Source organism: Rhipicephalus sanguineus, chromosome 1 (assembly GCF_013339695.2).
Source record: "Rhipicephalus sanguineus isolate Rsan-2018 chromosome 1, BIME_Rsan_1.4, whole genome shotgun sequence".
Taxonomy (NCBI): domain Eukaryota; kingdom Metazoa; phylum Arthropoda; class Arachnida; order Ixodida; family Ixodidae; genus Rhipicephalus; species Rhipicephalus sanguineus.
This window is the reverse complement of record NC_051176.1, coordinates 234,962,072-234,977,876: the sequence shown is the minus strand read 5'-3', so window position 1 is coordinate 234,977,876 and position 15,805 is coordinate 234,962,072. Positions and strand designations below refer to the sequence as shown.

Genomic DNA, 15,805 nt, shown 5'->3' with positions numbered 1-15,805 from the left:
ACACCTGACTTCAGATATTTCAGCATTCCTTCTGTTTTCCATCTGTTACACTATACAAAAACCACAATGTACACGTTTAATCCTCAGTGACCTAAATTAATCTAGAAAATTTCGAGCAAAATTCTACTAAGTTTTGAGAAGACCAACCTAATTCTGCATATGGAGAGCAGCCTGGTGAGGGAAACACAGTTGCCTTCGATGCGTGATGTGTGGGCTACTGTGGGCACATTCCCATTCCTGCACTCAACGTAGAGCGCACATGCTATCCAATGTCGCATGTTACCCTGAAAATAAAAGTTCGTGGTTTAACTACCAAGACATTATATACGCCCAAAATTTAAAAATTAATTAAAACCACACCACTGACAAGTTCATTTTAACATATTTCAGTTGACAGCATATATTGAGGCATCCCATTGAAATGTGCCAATCATGAACATGGGTGCATCGAAGAGTAGCGCCTAATGACGCTATTCTTCTTTTCATAAGTGCGCGCACAAACGTGCATCCAAGGGTACGGCAACTTCCGCGAGCGCTGCCTCAGTTCGCAAGGTTCACACCCAAAAGACAGTCGACCTAAACGATCTTAAACGACTCGATACTGCCAGAAATTGTGGACCATTTGAACTACAAAACCACACCAATTTTGTGTCATAATTTGGGTACGTCTCAATGCTATTAATAAAAGCCGGTCACGGACATCGTATGGCGACACGCAAAAATCAAAGGACGCCGCCACCAAGCCTAAACAGAGCGAGCGTACTTGACATCACACGCCCGCAATTACGTTCACCAGTAAACAAATACTAGAGGACGTTAGACATGTATGTTACGCCACACAGCCAGTTCACAATCTGCGACTAAAGGCGGCATCAGAAAGTTTGAAAATCGGCGTCAACGATAGTTTACTGTGATCTGCGTTTGACGTGGTTAGCACGCAAAAAACCTGCCGCACGAAAACGCAATCGAGCTTTTTATTATGCCAATAGCTGCCAAACGACGGACAACCGCTGTTACCTTAACGGCCCCAACACCAACGGCAGCAACACAGCAAGATTTCTTAACATTTGTTGATTTGTAACGAAGTGGCACGAAAACCAATGTTCAAATTGTTGCTTCGAGACCGGAAAATACCAACGATCGGTACCGCTTTTACTCATTCAATTGCCCTCATCGTTAAAAGAATAAACCCTCATGCACACGATGGTAAGTACAAGGAGTGAAAGTGAAGCAAGTGCTTGTCAATAATCGCTTACCTCAAGAGTGTAGTTCATGCTGATGTTCTCGTACGTGTTCAAAGCTTGATCAGATGTGAGGCGATCCATGTTTAGGCTGGAGCAAACCTCTTGAAAACAAGCCCTGACCTCTTGATCACCTTCACTTGAGAGCCCCATGATGAAAGTTGGTTTGTTCGAGCACAAAGTTAGTTAACCACACACACGCGCGATCACACTCACAGTCAACCACCGATATGCATATGCACCCCACACTCATGCGAAAAATGTATAGTCCGGCAAATTGGCGGGAAACGCTTCACCGAGCAACAGCTCTCTTCCGCGCAAGAAAAATGTGCGGAGAAAAAATTGGGTTTAAAGCTCACATAGCGACTAGGGATCAAATATAAATATTAATCCAAGCTTACTTTTTATTGATGTAGCTGTATAAAATTACTACAAGTACACTCTTTGACAAAGACAGCTTGCTCTCGTTGATGAAAAGCATATGAAAAGAAATAGACCGCGATCCCTCCGCCCGCCACACAGCCTGACACAGCCGACACAGCGCGGCACGACTGCGTTGTGCCGACCGTTTCGCTCTTTCGCTCGACCGACTAGCCAGCTCTGGTTGGGGCATGCTCGTGTGCCGGTAAACAACGCAGAATGTTAAACAAATTTAGCAAGGTTCGCTTAGTTCATACTCTTGTTCTCGCATCTTAAAATATTACAGCGTTAGGTAGAGCAAAATGAAAAATGTATGTATGTAGTACACTTTATGCAGACAACGAGGGGCGTCAAGTCGAATACCGCTATGCCGTCCGTTGTGTGAGTCTGCGCTGCGTCGTGCGCGCCATGTGCGTCGTTACGTCGTGCGGCGTGTGACGCGTTAGCTTGGACGTGCGTCGTGCGTCTTTTTCGCGTGTATTTCGCAGCTATTTTCGCATTTAGCATCCCGCGACCGTTCCCGTTATATCCTCATATTCAAGACCCAATGTGGCGCTTTTGAATATAGTGAAAAAATGCGCCTGTTTTAGAGCGAAAAAAGAAAAAAAGAAACCCATGCCCATCTGAACGACAGCTAGCCACGGAGCATGTTGGTCAATCTTTATAATGTAATCACATTAAGTAATCTGATGACATTGGCCGACCTATGTCTCTGATTATAGTGCCTCTAAGATCGGTCTGAGTTTTAAATCGTATTGAAACTCTCGAGAGGACACCGATGACACAGCGTGCACAACCGGCCCCCACCCGTCTTTGCTTCGAGAACAGTCCGTATTTTCAAACTTCAGCCAAAACCCTGCGATGGCACATCTGGCACTGATGTTGGTATCGGCTCACTTTATTTCGCGTCAAAGGCAGTAACGAAGATCAGTTTGCGCACATGTATAATGCGATGGCATTACATTGTTACAAGCACTGTAACTGGCCTAATTGTATATGTGTGAACGAAGTGTTGGTAGTATCTAACACGCACTTACAGATACTCACCTAGAAATTATTCATTTTATAGGTCCATACTTCGTAGAAGTGCGTTTAGGCGCTAATGTTGAACAAAATTTTATTAAGCAGCGCTCAGATGCTGCTCTCTCGATAGATTTTGGGACCAAAGGCTGAGGTGAGACCTTGGTATTAATACGCTTTACCGATGTGATATGGGCGAGTTTTAACTGGTGGAGGCAGCGATATACACTTGTAATTATTATCTGAAGCAGGGCCGTAACCAAAGGGGGGTTGAGGGGGTTCTGACACTCCCCCCCCCCCCCCCCCCTCGAAATTTTTTCATGCTTTAACTTTTCGTGTGACACTAAAATACTTGCATGCCTTCACAGTGACCACCAGTTGCCAAAGTTAGCCGTTCTACACACAAACACCCCTCTAAAAAATTCCTGGGTACGGCCCTGATCTGAAGGTATACGTATAATTCATCATTGGAACTGCAAGGTGTCGAACCGGAAAAAGAAATACGGGTTCGGTTCGGGTTCGGTGAACTCCATTTCGCTCTGGTTCACTTCTGCTCCGGAGAAATAAAAGTCTGTAACAGTTCGCGAACAGGTTCGCAACACTGACCCGGTTCGGCTCAGTAGACCTATCTTCAACATGTTGCTCATTGCTATTGACTTCAATGCACAAGCTGAAATACTCCAGGCAGCAGTACTCAAGCAACTGCACTCATATAAGTTCACCAAGACTTGTACTTTGTAATTTTCCATTTATTTCCTTTTTCGTTCCCAATCATGCATTGTGCCGAGCGCATGACGCATCTGCATGCTTTGTCAAGAGGTGGAAAAAGTCAGCCCGTTGGCGGATTTTTTGAAAACACCGATTGATGTTTTTACAAAAATATCAGTTAAATTTCGAAAATAGCTATACCGCAGGCGCACTCATGGCAGTGGCGTAAATGTAGAAAAACCACAAAGGGTGACACACATCTTAACATGGCGGCCATCTCGTTTTTTTTGTTTTTTTTTTTATATAAATATGGGTTTTATTTTGTATTGTACAAAAATTAAAATTGTGCTCTGAAATAAAAATTTTAAAAACAAGCACGGGTTCACACTTTACGTAATTGCATTGCGCTACTCAGTCTTCTCAGAAACCGGTCGAATGGAAGTTGCAATTTTAATGCAGTGTTCCACAGCTGAGGGGTACTGAACACGGGTGCGCACTACAAAATTTCACGGCGTAAGAAAAATACGTACTTGTATTTTTCTTGCACCATGCTCTCTTTACTGTGAGGCTGTTTAAGCTATCGATAACTTGTGCTCCGTCGTGCAAAACTATTCGGAGTGAGTATGCGTCGTGTGCAGCAGGTGCGAGTGTCAAACGAAAACGTGAAAAGGAGACGGAAAGAAAGAGATAGAAAATAGAGAGAAATAAAGAGAGAGAGACAGAGAGACAGACAGCGTAGAAAGGAAGAGAAAAATGGAGTGAAATAAAGGGGATAAAGAAAGAAAAAAAGAAATAGAGAGAGAGAAAGATAAAGATAAAGAATTATAGAACGAGCGAGAAATAGAAAGAAGTAGATAGAGTGAGCGGGAAAGAAATAGAAAGAAACAGATACAAAAAAGAGGTACAATTAAGAAACAGAGAGAAAGAAAAATATAGAGAAACAAGAAAGGCCGCTCCGCTCTTCCTTCAGGTTTGGCACCATTAATGCGAAGCTGCCACAGTTTTTTTTTTTTTTTTTCATCAACTCTGGCAACTTTGTGACGTCCTCATTGTCTTGATGAACGTGCACCGGGGCCATGAACTGTAGGCGTTCTTTCCCCATTGTACTGCGCAGCCATGCCTTCAGTCTTCTCAGAGCACTATAAATAACAAAATCGTAGTCGAGCAATCGCATTCGTATTTCATTGTCAATAGATTCCATCAATATATTAGAATGGTCGTGCTTTACAGTGACGCTTGAAATGAAAAGCAGCTTTCACTCTTGTACTTCGTTTCTGCTCTTTGGAGGGGCTTCACATTTCAGGCTTGCTTTTACATAGAGTGCGCTACACTTAATTGTCAAGCAATACATATATAGGACGTTTGAAAGATAAATCTCAAGTCTCAGCCCCCCCTTGCGATCATCCGCCCCCAGCCTGATCACAAGGGGGCAGCATTAAATAACTTCACGTGGCAATATTAAATTCCCCTGAAGCAATATTCAGTTCTAGAAGCCGTGATTGAGCATATATATCTACGTATATAACTAAGCGAGCAATTCTTTTAATGAACGGCCAGTCTGTGTTGCACGAATGCCAACAAAGTCAGATTTTGAAGGTGATAAAATTCCATCTACAAGCGTTACAAGGTCGAGGCACTCCGAGCGCTCAATGTAGTGCGCGACTAAATATTGCCCAACAGGAAAAACGTTACTCATAAAGAGCGAGCGGTCGTGAAGAATAACGGAGGATCGCGACAACAGTGTGCTTTAAGAAGTTAGTGTCACGTCGTGGAGAGCTAAAATTACAAAATTTTCACATTTCCTTAAATTTTTCAATACTTTTGCAAATCTCGCGCGCTCGATCGATCAGAACAACAAGGATTTTGCATCTGTTCCCGGCACGAGTGTGATGTATCTGCATAGCTGCGCAGTACGTTCTCTTCACGAACTGAGCTGTCTTCTATTAATTTATATATCCGAATAAATAAATAAATAAATAAATAAATAAATAAATAAATAAATAAATAAATAAAATTGTCTTGCCCTCCTTTCGCAGGCGGGAAATAAATAGCCCAGTCGAGCACATGAGATAAGCGTCAGTGTAATGAGAAATAGTTCCATGATGTGTTAGGCGGCGCAAGTAGCTGAAGCACTACTTGGTGCACAGCTGTAATTTAATTTTCTTAGGCGCGACATTTGGGGTGATTCATAATGCACACAAATAAAAAAAAAAGAATAGCGGAGTATTTTCAGCGAACACGTACGTCGCGCATAACGCGGTTTGCCATGAGTTTTATAAATTACAATGATTCTTAAACAACAATATTCCTCCAATACTGCCTAATAAAAATTGTAATAGTAAAAAAATTCGGCAGATCCACGCCTTGCGGGAATCGGTATCATGCGAAGCTGTCAGCGAGTAGTTCTATGCTGCATTTCTTGGCCTTGGGCCAAGCGTTACGAGGTGGATCGACGTGTTTTTGTCATTGTAGTAGTTGTGTGCACATCGTGGCCTTACCAGACACGTCGACAGCACTGGCGTTTATAGGGTAACTTATGGTGTCACGTAACGTCAGCACTCACGTTAGAGCACATAAGTCTGTATTATCAAAACGAAGTGCATTTACGGTGCGATGATGTGAATATGACACGTAGCTTTCGTCAGCGTATTCATCCGGGGTCGAGCGACACATGAATTTAGCTTGGTGAATCATAGGGATACAAATGTAATGTTTATTAGACTGCTATAAAAGCGGAGCCAACACTGGAACCACAGACGTTAACTTGACATGACGCCTGTATCATAGGAGTACATATGTAGCATTTATTTCTTGGTTATAAAATTAGATAGCCCGCACCACAACCACAATTGACGTTGCACCGACATTACTCCTCCATAGGGTGTTACAGAATGCTTGGGTTCGATTCCTTCTGGGATCCTAATTTTTATTATTTCCATTCGCCGGGTCAATGCTGCCGATGTCGGTTTTTCTTAACGCTCTCGTATTTAAGTTACCAATGCCTGTTCTCGACGTTCCTGGGTAGACATAAACTGTCAATCACCTGCGGCGCATACCCGTACACCGCGGCCCGTGGTAAACGGGTATGTGCCACACGTGTCTGGAGGAAAGGGTTTGACGACGTACGCGAAAGGATTTTCAGTTTATTCGTGTCATGACCACACAGTCATGACACGAATCGTCAACCCCTCTTACCCTCCCATGCCAGTTTTGGTCTATCTAGGCGATCACTAGAGCACTGAGACGTAGGTGGCTGGATATAGATAGATAGATACGTAGATAGAAAAGCTCAAAGTGTCAAAGGGTCGCTAAGAAATTCTTCGCATTTAAAAAAAGAGAGAGAGGGAGAAAATGGGGGTGTAGGTCATGACTGCTAGCAGCGAGATAATTCTCAATGATAAGAGGCTCTAAGCTTCCCTTTTAAATGTGAAGCTCTTTTTTTTTACTATAGTCGGTTCATCAGTGACTCAAATCCTATCTGTGAATATTTCTTGACCATGCCATAAGCGTGACTGTCGATGCGACAGTCACGCTTATAGATCTACATACATATAGGAATCGGGTACATACTCTGACGAAGGTTGTGCCTAGCAGTAAGATTGATTTTCGTGCGCGTGCCCGCTTCTTTTCTTATATGTGCAACTTTTCCTTTAGATAGATAGATAGATAGATAGATAGATAGATAGATAGATAGATAGATAGATAGATAGATAGATAGATAGATAGATAGATAGATAGATAGATAGATAGATAGATAGATAGATAGATAGATAGATAGATAGATAGATAGATAGATAGATAGATAGATAGATGCACGCATGAGTGTGTAGCACCCCCAACCCTCCCGAAAGAGAATACTTTATGGCTACGTCGCTGTAGGAAGCTGCATGAAAACAAAACGATAGCAGAACCCGATGAGAGGCCATTCGAAAATGCCAACTTCTGTGGGCACATAGTTTCCTCATTTCTACATACAGGGTGTCTTTTTTTTTTTAGACAATACAGATTTTTTATAAAAATTCTATCTCAGTCAGGCTCTTGTCGTTTTAGCACATGAACTGTATGTCGAGGCGGAAATAGTTTTCCGCTGCTAAAACGACGTTGACGCGACTAATGAACAAAAATCGTTATTTAACTTTTTAATTATGGACTTAGGTGCAGTTGTATTTAACTTTTTAATTATGGACTTAGGTGCAGTTGTTTTTATTAGAAAGTTGTAGTGCATGATAATTTATGGCATACCCAGTTTTTTGGAAATCACAAAGTTGCACGTAGTTCGAGATATTCGTCATCGAATTTCAAGGGCGAAATCGAAACTGATCGCGACCGTTCTGTCATAGGATTTTTATTTTAAAAATCTGTATTGTCTAAAAAAAATACCCTGTACAAAATCGAAGTCGTAGTGTTGGGTATCCGGTTCTTGAGAGGGCAGCGAATATGGAAAATGCAGGAAAGTGGACAATCGGGCTAGTTTGTATAGCTTCATGGCTTTTTGGAAGCGCAAACACACAGCGTGTGTTTGCGCTTAAAAAAAGAAAAGAAATAGAAACTGATGGTCATTTCCGATTGCAGCGAAATCCGATAAAAGTACCAAGGCGAAACAGTAAAGCGAGTTGAACTGACAGAAAAAGGTTGGTTATGCATGATAAACTGGATGCAGTCGGGTCTTGAAAACACCCATTACTTGTCAACGCTATATGAGGGTGACATCTGCCGCGACACGAGCACGCTATGTAGCTTCTTGTAAATATTGTGAATAATTCACTTGTATTTTGCAAACGACACGGAGAAAATTGGATAATAAAAGTTTGGTCCACCGCCAATACTATCCTTGTTATGCCGCTCGTGCCACTGCGGTGCAAGGAACCAGCTGCCATTACGAAGCGGGGAGCCTCTGTCCACTGATATATGGCGGTAACTTTCCGGTATTATAATAGCTTTCTATTCGCACAGGGTTACGCAGATCCTTGGAGCAGCAGCGTCTGCGTGCCCGTTTCGGAAGCAACGCCCGCATATACTCTCACTCAGCACGGATAGCACTGTCTAAGCATTCTAAAATCAGGAAATCAGGCGACGGAGAAAGGGATGGGGTGGGAAAGAAAAAAAGTGCCGAGTGCACGGGCAAATGTCGACGTAGGGTGAATACGAGCGAAGAGATCACTGTGGCTGCTTATCTGACTGTCCGATGAGTAAGTGTCGCAGAAGTGTTAAGAGATGAATCAGCAGAGATTGGCTGTCAAATGTGACTCTTCGCCGCTGCCGATCTCATTCACCATCTCGACTCTATCTATCGGGGGGAGGGGAGTGGCAAGGGGGGCGGAGATTCCCCCCCCCCCTCCACTTTCGACAGTGGTCATTGTTGGCTGCACACTGGGAAACGAACCACTTTGGCGAAGTTTAGCTTCAATACAGCAATCTTGTCATTATATAACGAAATTTGTCCTACGCTTCTGTTGTGAGAATTGTCTCCCGCTTCTCACGACCACGCACTATAGGCTCACTGCGGTGCAAGCCACCTACGCAACGGTTTCGCTCCTTGCGCTCCAGCATTCTAAAGGAGGCTACCGCTGAGCAGGGGCGTTAGAACACTCTGTCACGATTTCATTCTGCTTTACCTGTCCTGAAATTTACATCATCGACGACACAAATACGGGTGGGGACCAGTAAACGCTTTACGGACCGATGAAACGCTCTTCCTATTTCAGGATATTCATTTTCTTTCATCGAAAAGGAATAGCATCACCGCTGCTCTATATCCAAGCTGCTGTGGGTCGATGAGAGTGCATAAGTGTTAAATGTTGATTAAGTTGGGCCGAACTGGGAGAGCTAAAAAAAATGTCGAAGCTTGCACTAAGCCGCGCAATGCTTGAAAAAGCGAAACTGGGCTATGTTGTTTCTAGGCATTTGCTAGGTGAATATTGTTTCTAGGTTGCTTTTAGGTCGTTGTTAGGCTTTAGCTAGGTGATGCTAAGTTGTTTCTACGTTGATTCTCAGCGCAGAGAGGTTCGAGTTAAACCACAGTCACATACACGACACGTACGGATGTCCAAACTGCGGAGAGAGAACCTCGCGCTGAAACCAAGCGTTCGCACCTCTCGTAGATCTACGAGCACGTCGTCGTTGGGAGTTAAAGCCTTCCATCGCTTGGGGGTCTTCTCGCAGCCGCCGTTGCCTTTCCCGTTACCTAGTATTCTCTCATTGTATACGTACTCCGGTCTTCGGCTCGCCGCCGTCGCTTCGCAGCCATTTGTTCGGCTAACTGTTGCATTCTTCATTTTTTAGTGGACCGGTGTTGAGTAGTGAGATTTACCCAACTCAATTTCTGTGGCAAATATCCGTTTATGATGATGAAGTGATGAGTAGTGGGAGTTACCCGGTTTCTGCGGAAAATACCCGTTTATGATCATCATAGTATTTTGGTTCGCCGGACATGAAACGATTTGCCAAGCAGCTTCGCTGTTAAAAAGTTTCCGCTTTAGTCTCCGATCAACCTGATTCGCCTTGGTTATCACACGGTAGCATTCAGCGAACGCGACGGCTTGCAACAATGAGAGGAATAAGGCCGGGGACTCGAGCACATTGGGAAGCCCAGCTTTCAAGCTTTCCTCGCAACTTGTTCTACTGGACAAGGAAGATCGTCAAGATCCACGGTTTTCCGGACTAAGGAGACTGAGTTTACTGCCGCGCTAGTTGGTCTTGATTCTTCTTGAATTGACTTGTACAGCGCAAAATACAACTCGGATGGCAAAGAAGCACACACGACTGGCGCTGTTTATCCCCCCCCCCCCCTCTTTCAGCAAAGGTGCGTTCACAGAATTGCATACGCGCAGGAACAGCTCAACATCGTTGTACTACAACGGAAAACATCTATTATGCTCATATGAATTCATCTCGCCAGCTGCTATAATTAGCCTCTGCCTGTGTGAGCGACGGGCAGCCTTCCTAAATTGCGTTCAGGATGATACACATTCCGGCTATTCCGAGAAAGTTTAGGTATAGTTCGCCATAGTAATGCGATGCTTAATGTGCATACGTCATTTTAACGCCGCGAGATTTCACAGATTCATTACGTCCCGTAACAAGCAGGCGATTTTATGGCACACCGAAAAATTTTTCACGAATGGCGAAGAACCCATGGTAAGGAATATGCTGCATTGAATATAGTGTGTTCTCTCATTTTTTACGCAGTCGGGCATAAGTGGTCACTACGCACACGATGATTTTCGCGTCATCTGTTGCACCGAGTTAAGAGCAGGTGTTGCGTGCATGAGCCAGAAAATTTCGACCAGTCGTAAACAGCTGACGACCAATGCGAAGGATATAATGCGGGGTCGTTAGACGTTACAATCGCCCCACATATTTTTCAACGAAAATTTGTGCTTACACTTTTAGCATAGGCGCATATTTACTTGGAGGGGCCGGAATGCCCTCCAAGCAATGTCGCAAATGCGTATACGTTGAGTGTAAAGAATGTAGTACGCCTCTAATACCTAAAATTCTTACATTTTAAGGGAAACTTGCGGTTGACAAGTCAACTACAATGTTAATAATAATAATAACAAGAATAATAATAATAGTAGTAATAATAATAATAATAATAATAATAATAATAATAATAATAATAATAATAATAATAATAATAATAGCAACAACGCACTAGAAGCACTATTTCGACTAAGAGCAAACAAGGCAAAATATAATATACGCAAACCTGAATATATGCAAGAAAGTGCAGCATTAATTAATGAAAAGTTGCACTCATTGCTACTTGCATTAAAAACGCAATTATTAGTGAACAGCTTTTAGATATTAACGGAACTTCATTTAATGATACAAATATATACTACTGGGAAGGGGGCCATGGGGACATAATTGTGTTCATGCATAAAGTTGTGTGGTTAATGTATAAAAAGTGTCGCTTGTAATACTATTACGCGCATGCATAGCATATGTATGGTTGTCCCAGTGTATGCTACATAAAACTGACTGTACTTCTTCTGTAATGTTATTAAACATAGCTAAGCAAATTGACTTTGTATATCAGAAATCACATCAATGTGAGTGCGACTGAAGTTATCTCCCTCTCTCCGTATATATGTATATATGGTGGGGTGAAATTCAATGGATCCGGTGGAAAATGCGGTAGAAAAAGAGGTCGACAAACGTGCGAAACACAAGTTTTTCTAACGTTTCGGCAGGAGGGCCTGCCTTCGTCAGAGGGAATTCGCCCTCCTACCGAAACGTCAAGAAAACTTGTGTTTCGCACGTTTGTCGACCTCTTTTTCTACACACACACACATATATATATATATATATATATATATATATATATATATATATATATATATATATATATATATATATATATATATATATATATATATATATATATATATACGAAAAATAAATGTTCATTAGTAAAAATTTTTATTGGCTGGTTTAGGTTAGTACAAAACTGCTTCACTTTTCTACATAATCCCCGTTAACTTCTTTCTAAACACTTTTCGTACCGCTGCACCAATTTCTTTAGACCCTCTGTCTAGAAGTTCGCCACCTGGAAATTCTTAGCTGTTTGAGTTGGTCGGTAAGCATTTTTAGTACCCCACTTGCACACACTATCCGATATCCTCAGTTACAATCGTGCAAATTATAGTGCGGCTGACAAGAGGAAATTCATCCGACAGACCACTAACCCTCAGTCGTCGATCTAATCGCAATTCCCGGTCCACTTGTGGAACAGTTTCGGTGGTCTGCATTCTGTCCCTTCCACTCCGTTCTTCGTCGTGCACATTTGTGCGGCCATTTGTGAAGCCACGACACCATTTTTTAACCTTTCCTTCACTCATCACCTCAGGTCCATAAGGCACAACTCCGCATAAATTTTAGAAGCTGATAATCCTTTTGCATGCAAAAATTGAATTACAGCTGGCACTTTACAACAGGCGGGAGCAACGATTTTCGCAGACATTGTCGTTTGCATTCCCCGACAAACAGGTGACTATACTTAGAAGAATAACTTCAGTGCTTTCGCGAATAATTAACAGATGGCGCTGCACAAATAAATCTTTATTGTGAAGTGTAAATATTTAAATATTAGCAAACGGCCCTTACTTTTTGAATAGCCTTCGTATGGCCGATGAAGTGCGAGATGCTAGCCCCTCCCCCCCCCCCCTCCCCATTTGCGAACAAGTTGGTACGCCACTGGCCAGCAGAATGTTCCTTTCCATTTATTCTTACAACAGAATGGAGCCGCACCATGGTATAGTAGTGCCTGAGGTTGACAGCGCACCACTCTGAGTCTGTACCACACGGCGCCTCTGCGCTGTCATGTCGCTGCTCCGGGAAGGCAAATGGCCCATTTCACCTTATATTTCCAGTTATCCCACACGCTCAGCTTTCGACGACCAAGTCACGGTGTGGCCCAAGGTTGATGTGGACGACGTCTACATTATCGAGCAGATCGATCGGCATGCCAGCAGTGATCGAGGCTAATTGTGGCGATGTCTGCAGAGAAGCACCGAGCAGGGCCCGAGGGCTGTCATGTCCATATACCAACAGCTGCGGAGCGATTGCCCCTGCAGACAATGACCATGCAGTGCAGTGGCCGGATTGTATATTAAACCTGTAGCCTAAACTGAAAAGAATGGGGGACCGTGATTCGTTTCCAAACAAAGCTTTTGCATGAAAAGGAGGCGGATGCTGTAAGACACGTATATTGTAGTGTAATCGCGTTAGCTTGGCCGGAAGCGTGGCGGATGTTTGGCTATAGTTTGTCCTGGACCGTACAGGAAACAAATGGCGGCCTTATCGTCTCGAATATAGAATCTAAGATCGCGCTCTTCTTCGTTAATTGCGTTCCTGAACTCGTGTACGCACATAGCTCCTGTCTGTCAAAACAGTATCATGACTTTCTGCTACGTCCGTCGACTCAAATTGTATGTGTAAATAGGCGGGCGACCTTTCCCTGCCGGTTTGCGCTTTCTTTTTTACAGCCACAAATTCTCGTATCCCACGCGTCTACGCCACACCTACCCACAGCGTCCTGCTGGAACACTTCACCTGAAGTGTATGACGAGTGAGTCCTGCTGAAGACAAACGCGTGGAAACAGGTGCCGGCCTACATTGCATTGCGTCACTGACGTCAACTAGTCGTCTGTCAATTTTTCTCGTTTACGCTATACACTTGGCGCCCAACGAAAACCTGTGTGAAGTGAATCGATGCGTCTTGAACTCCGGTGTTGTTGCAGACTCGCGCCGTGAGCGATGAGGAAAATTTGGCTGGGAGGTCAACTTTTCAACAATGGGAGCGTTTCTCGCGCGGGAACGTCGACCATTCTCGTGCTTCGATATTTGGCGGACTAAGTGCACGCACACTCGGCTTACTCTGCGGGGATGCCGGGAAGACGATGAATCGAGCGCGACGTGACTGCTCGGCACTGGACCAAGTGCTTGTACCTGAGTTTTCTGGGACTGTAGCAGCATTCACTACGGCGTTCGTGGCTCGGCGTCGCTGGAGGCAAGAGGCATCTCAGCATTTGCACTCTGCATGCGAGCGCGCGGTTCCGTCGCGAGAGGAGTGGACACGGAAAGAGTGACAACCAACGCCTGCGTGCCATATAAAGCGAATGGTAAGGTTGTGCAGAGGCATGGACGTGAGTGTTCACTGAATGACTTTAAGATGGAGAAGGAACTGAGAGATATCAGCGTACGAACTGTGTCAGGAGATACATATGAACAGAAGAGTATGGATTCCCCATTTTCGCAGGGGTAAAGACAACTGCGCGTTGAGGGAGGCGCGTAATAAACTATTGCTATAGTCAGTTACAGCCTAAGAATAAATACAAGCACCACCCGCTGCTCTCACTGTCCCGCCCAGAGATGATTCGCATAGACGTTCCACCCAAACACATCCCACCTGTGCACGCTTACATGACCGTCCAAAAGAGGCCGCAGCAGTGTCATCAGACTTCTCTGGAGAGTGTTGGTGGGGACCATGCAGCTTAGATACTTTGCCTGTATATCTCAATGGGAATCTCCACGGATGTATGGGTCAGCGCACAGAACAGATTTAGCTCTTGTCTTCCCCGAGAGGATCAGCACGGGATGTGACAGATAATTCAATGTTGTCCAGCGATCTTGGATAGCTACACTGTGCTTGCATTTCATTGCATCTAGGGAAGCGTACCACCCTACCTCCGTCCGCGTTTCCACATAAGTGTCATAAGAACCAACTTGAATTTGACGAAATTTTTCCGCTAGTGTTCTTTGTATTTGGGCCGGGCCGGGGGAAGGGAAGGACTGCTCAGCCCCTCAAACCTTCGAGTCACCCGAGGCATGTCGGCACTGCGTGCTGGTACCAGCAGACATACATACATACATACGTACGTACGTACATACATACATACATACATACATACATACATACATACATACATACATACATACATACATACATACATACACACACACACACATACATATACATACATATACATACATACATACATACATACATACATACATACATACATACATACATACATACATACATACATACATACATACATACATACATCACTGTAGCTTTTGGTAATGATAGTAGCCAGGAAGTAAGGAATGCAAACGTCGTACAAGTTTACGATAACCATCAGTGAACAACCCGGGACTTGCAGCCATAAAGGAGACGCGAGTTATGTATAAACATCACAGGTTCATTAATATGGGTTGCAGAAAAGCTAGCTAGCTGCAGAAGAATCCTCATTGGGCCCGGATTCAGAAAATAACATTCGCTAAAGCAGGTGCCGCCCAATCCATATACGACGACAAAGGCGGGCAGCTAAAAAAAGAAAAAGGACAAAAAGTTGTTTGGAACAAAAGACTGCATTCGCCAACGGACAAACGTCGGTAAGGCAGGCAGCGCATGTTGAAGCTTATCGTGTCAGTCGCACTTTAACACAACCCAGGAACCATATATGTTCTGCGCCTCGACCCATGAACACCTTGTTCGCGCTCCATACAGTTAGCTAATGGGAGGCACGCATCGGTGCGCGCTGTATACAAAGATGAGAAGTGTACTCAGGCGGTGCAAACAGCCCTGCGGTAAAACGATAAAAAACTGGCTTACTTTCACGGAATATATCTTGGAGCCACGATGACCCGCGCCGGCTTGGAGGTTGCGAAGTGCAGTCCCCCAGAAACACCGCTTAGAGATTTCTTTCTGCGAGTGCAACCGCATAAGGTAAGATCACTGTCCCAATGCTCCCGTGGAACGTCTGTATGCGAGTATGGGGAATTTACTCTAGAGCTACCATCAGAAAGCGGGCCGCTAGTCTGTTACGTGCAGCGCAGAAAAATTTCGGGCTTTTTGTATTGAGATGTTAGTTTTTACGGGGAAGGAGTTGGTGCTGAACTGCATT

The 15,805-nt window shown here is 43.9% G+C and overlaps 2 protein-coding genes across 3 annotated transcripts in view; one reads left to right on the top strand and one right to left on the bottom strand.

Moving 5' to 3' along the window:
- Positions 1-1,513, bottom strand: part of LOC119374909 (retinoblastoma-like protein 1) — a 102,600-nt gene extending 101,087 nt beyond the window's left edge. For both annotated transcript variants that reach the window (XM_037645113.2, XM_037645120.2), the window contains exons 1-2: positions 1,257-1,513; positions 148-284 (exon numbers count right to left, since the gene is read on the bottom strand). In XM_037645113.2, the coding sequence (XP_037501041.1) occupies positions 148-284; positions 1,257-1,394 (275 nt within the window). In that variant the 5' untranslated portion in view covers positions 1,395-1,513. The remainder of the gene's footprint in view (positions 1-147; positions 285-1,256) is intronic.
- Positions 1,514-13,779: 12,266 nt separating this feature from the next.
- LOC119374883 (organic cation transporter protein) overlaps positions 13,780-15,805 on the top strand; it is a 62,267-nt gene continuing 60,241 nt past the window's right edge. Inside the window, exon 1 of the mRNA XM_037645090.2 lies at positions 13,780-14,017. Within this exon, the coding sequence (XP_037501018.1) occupies positions 13,936-14,017 (82 nt within the window). The 5' untranslated portion in view covers positions 13,780-13,935. The remainder of the gene's footprint in view (positions 14,018-15,805) is intronic.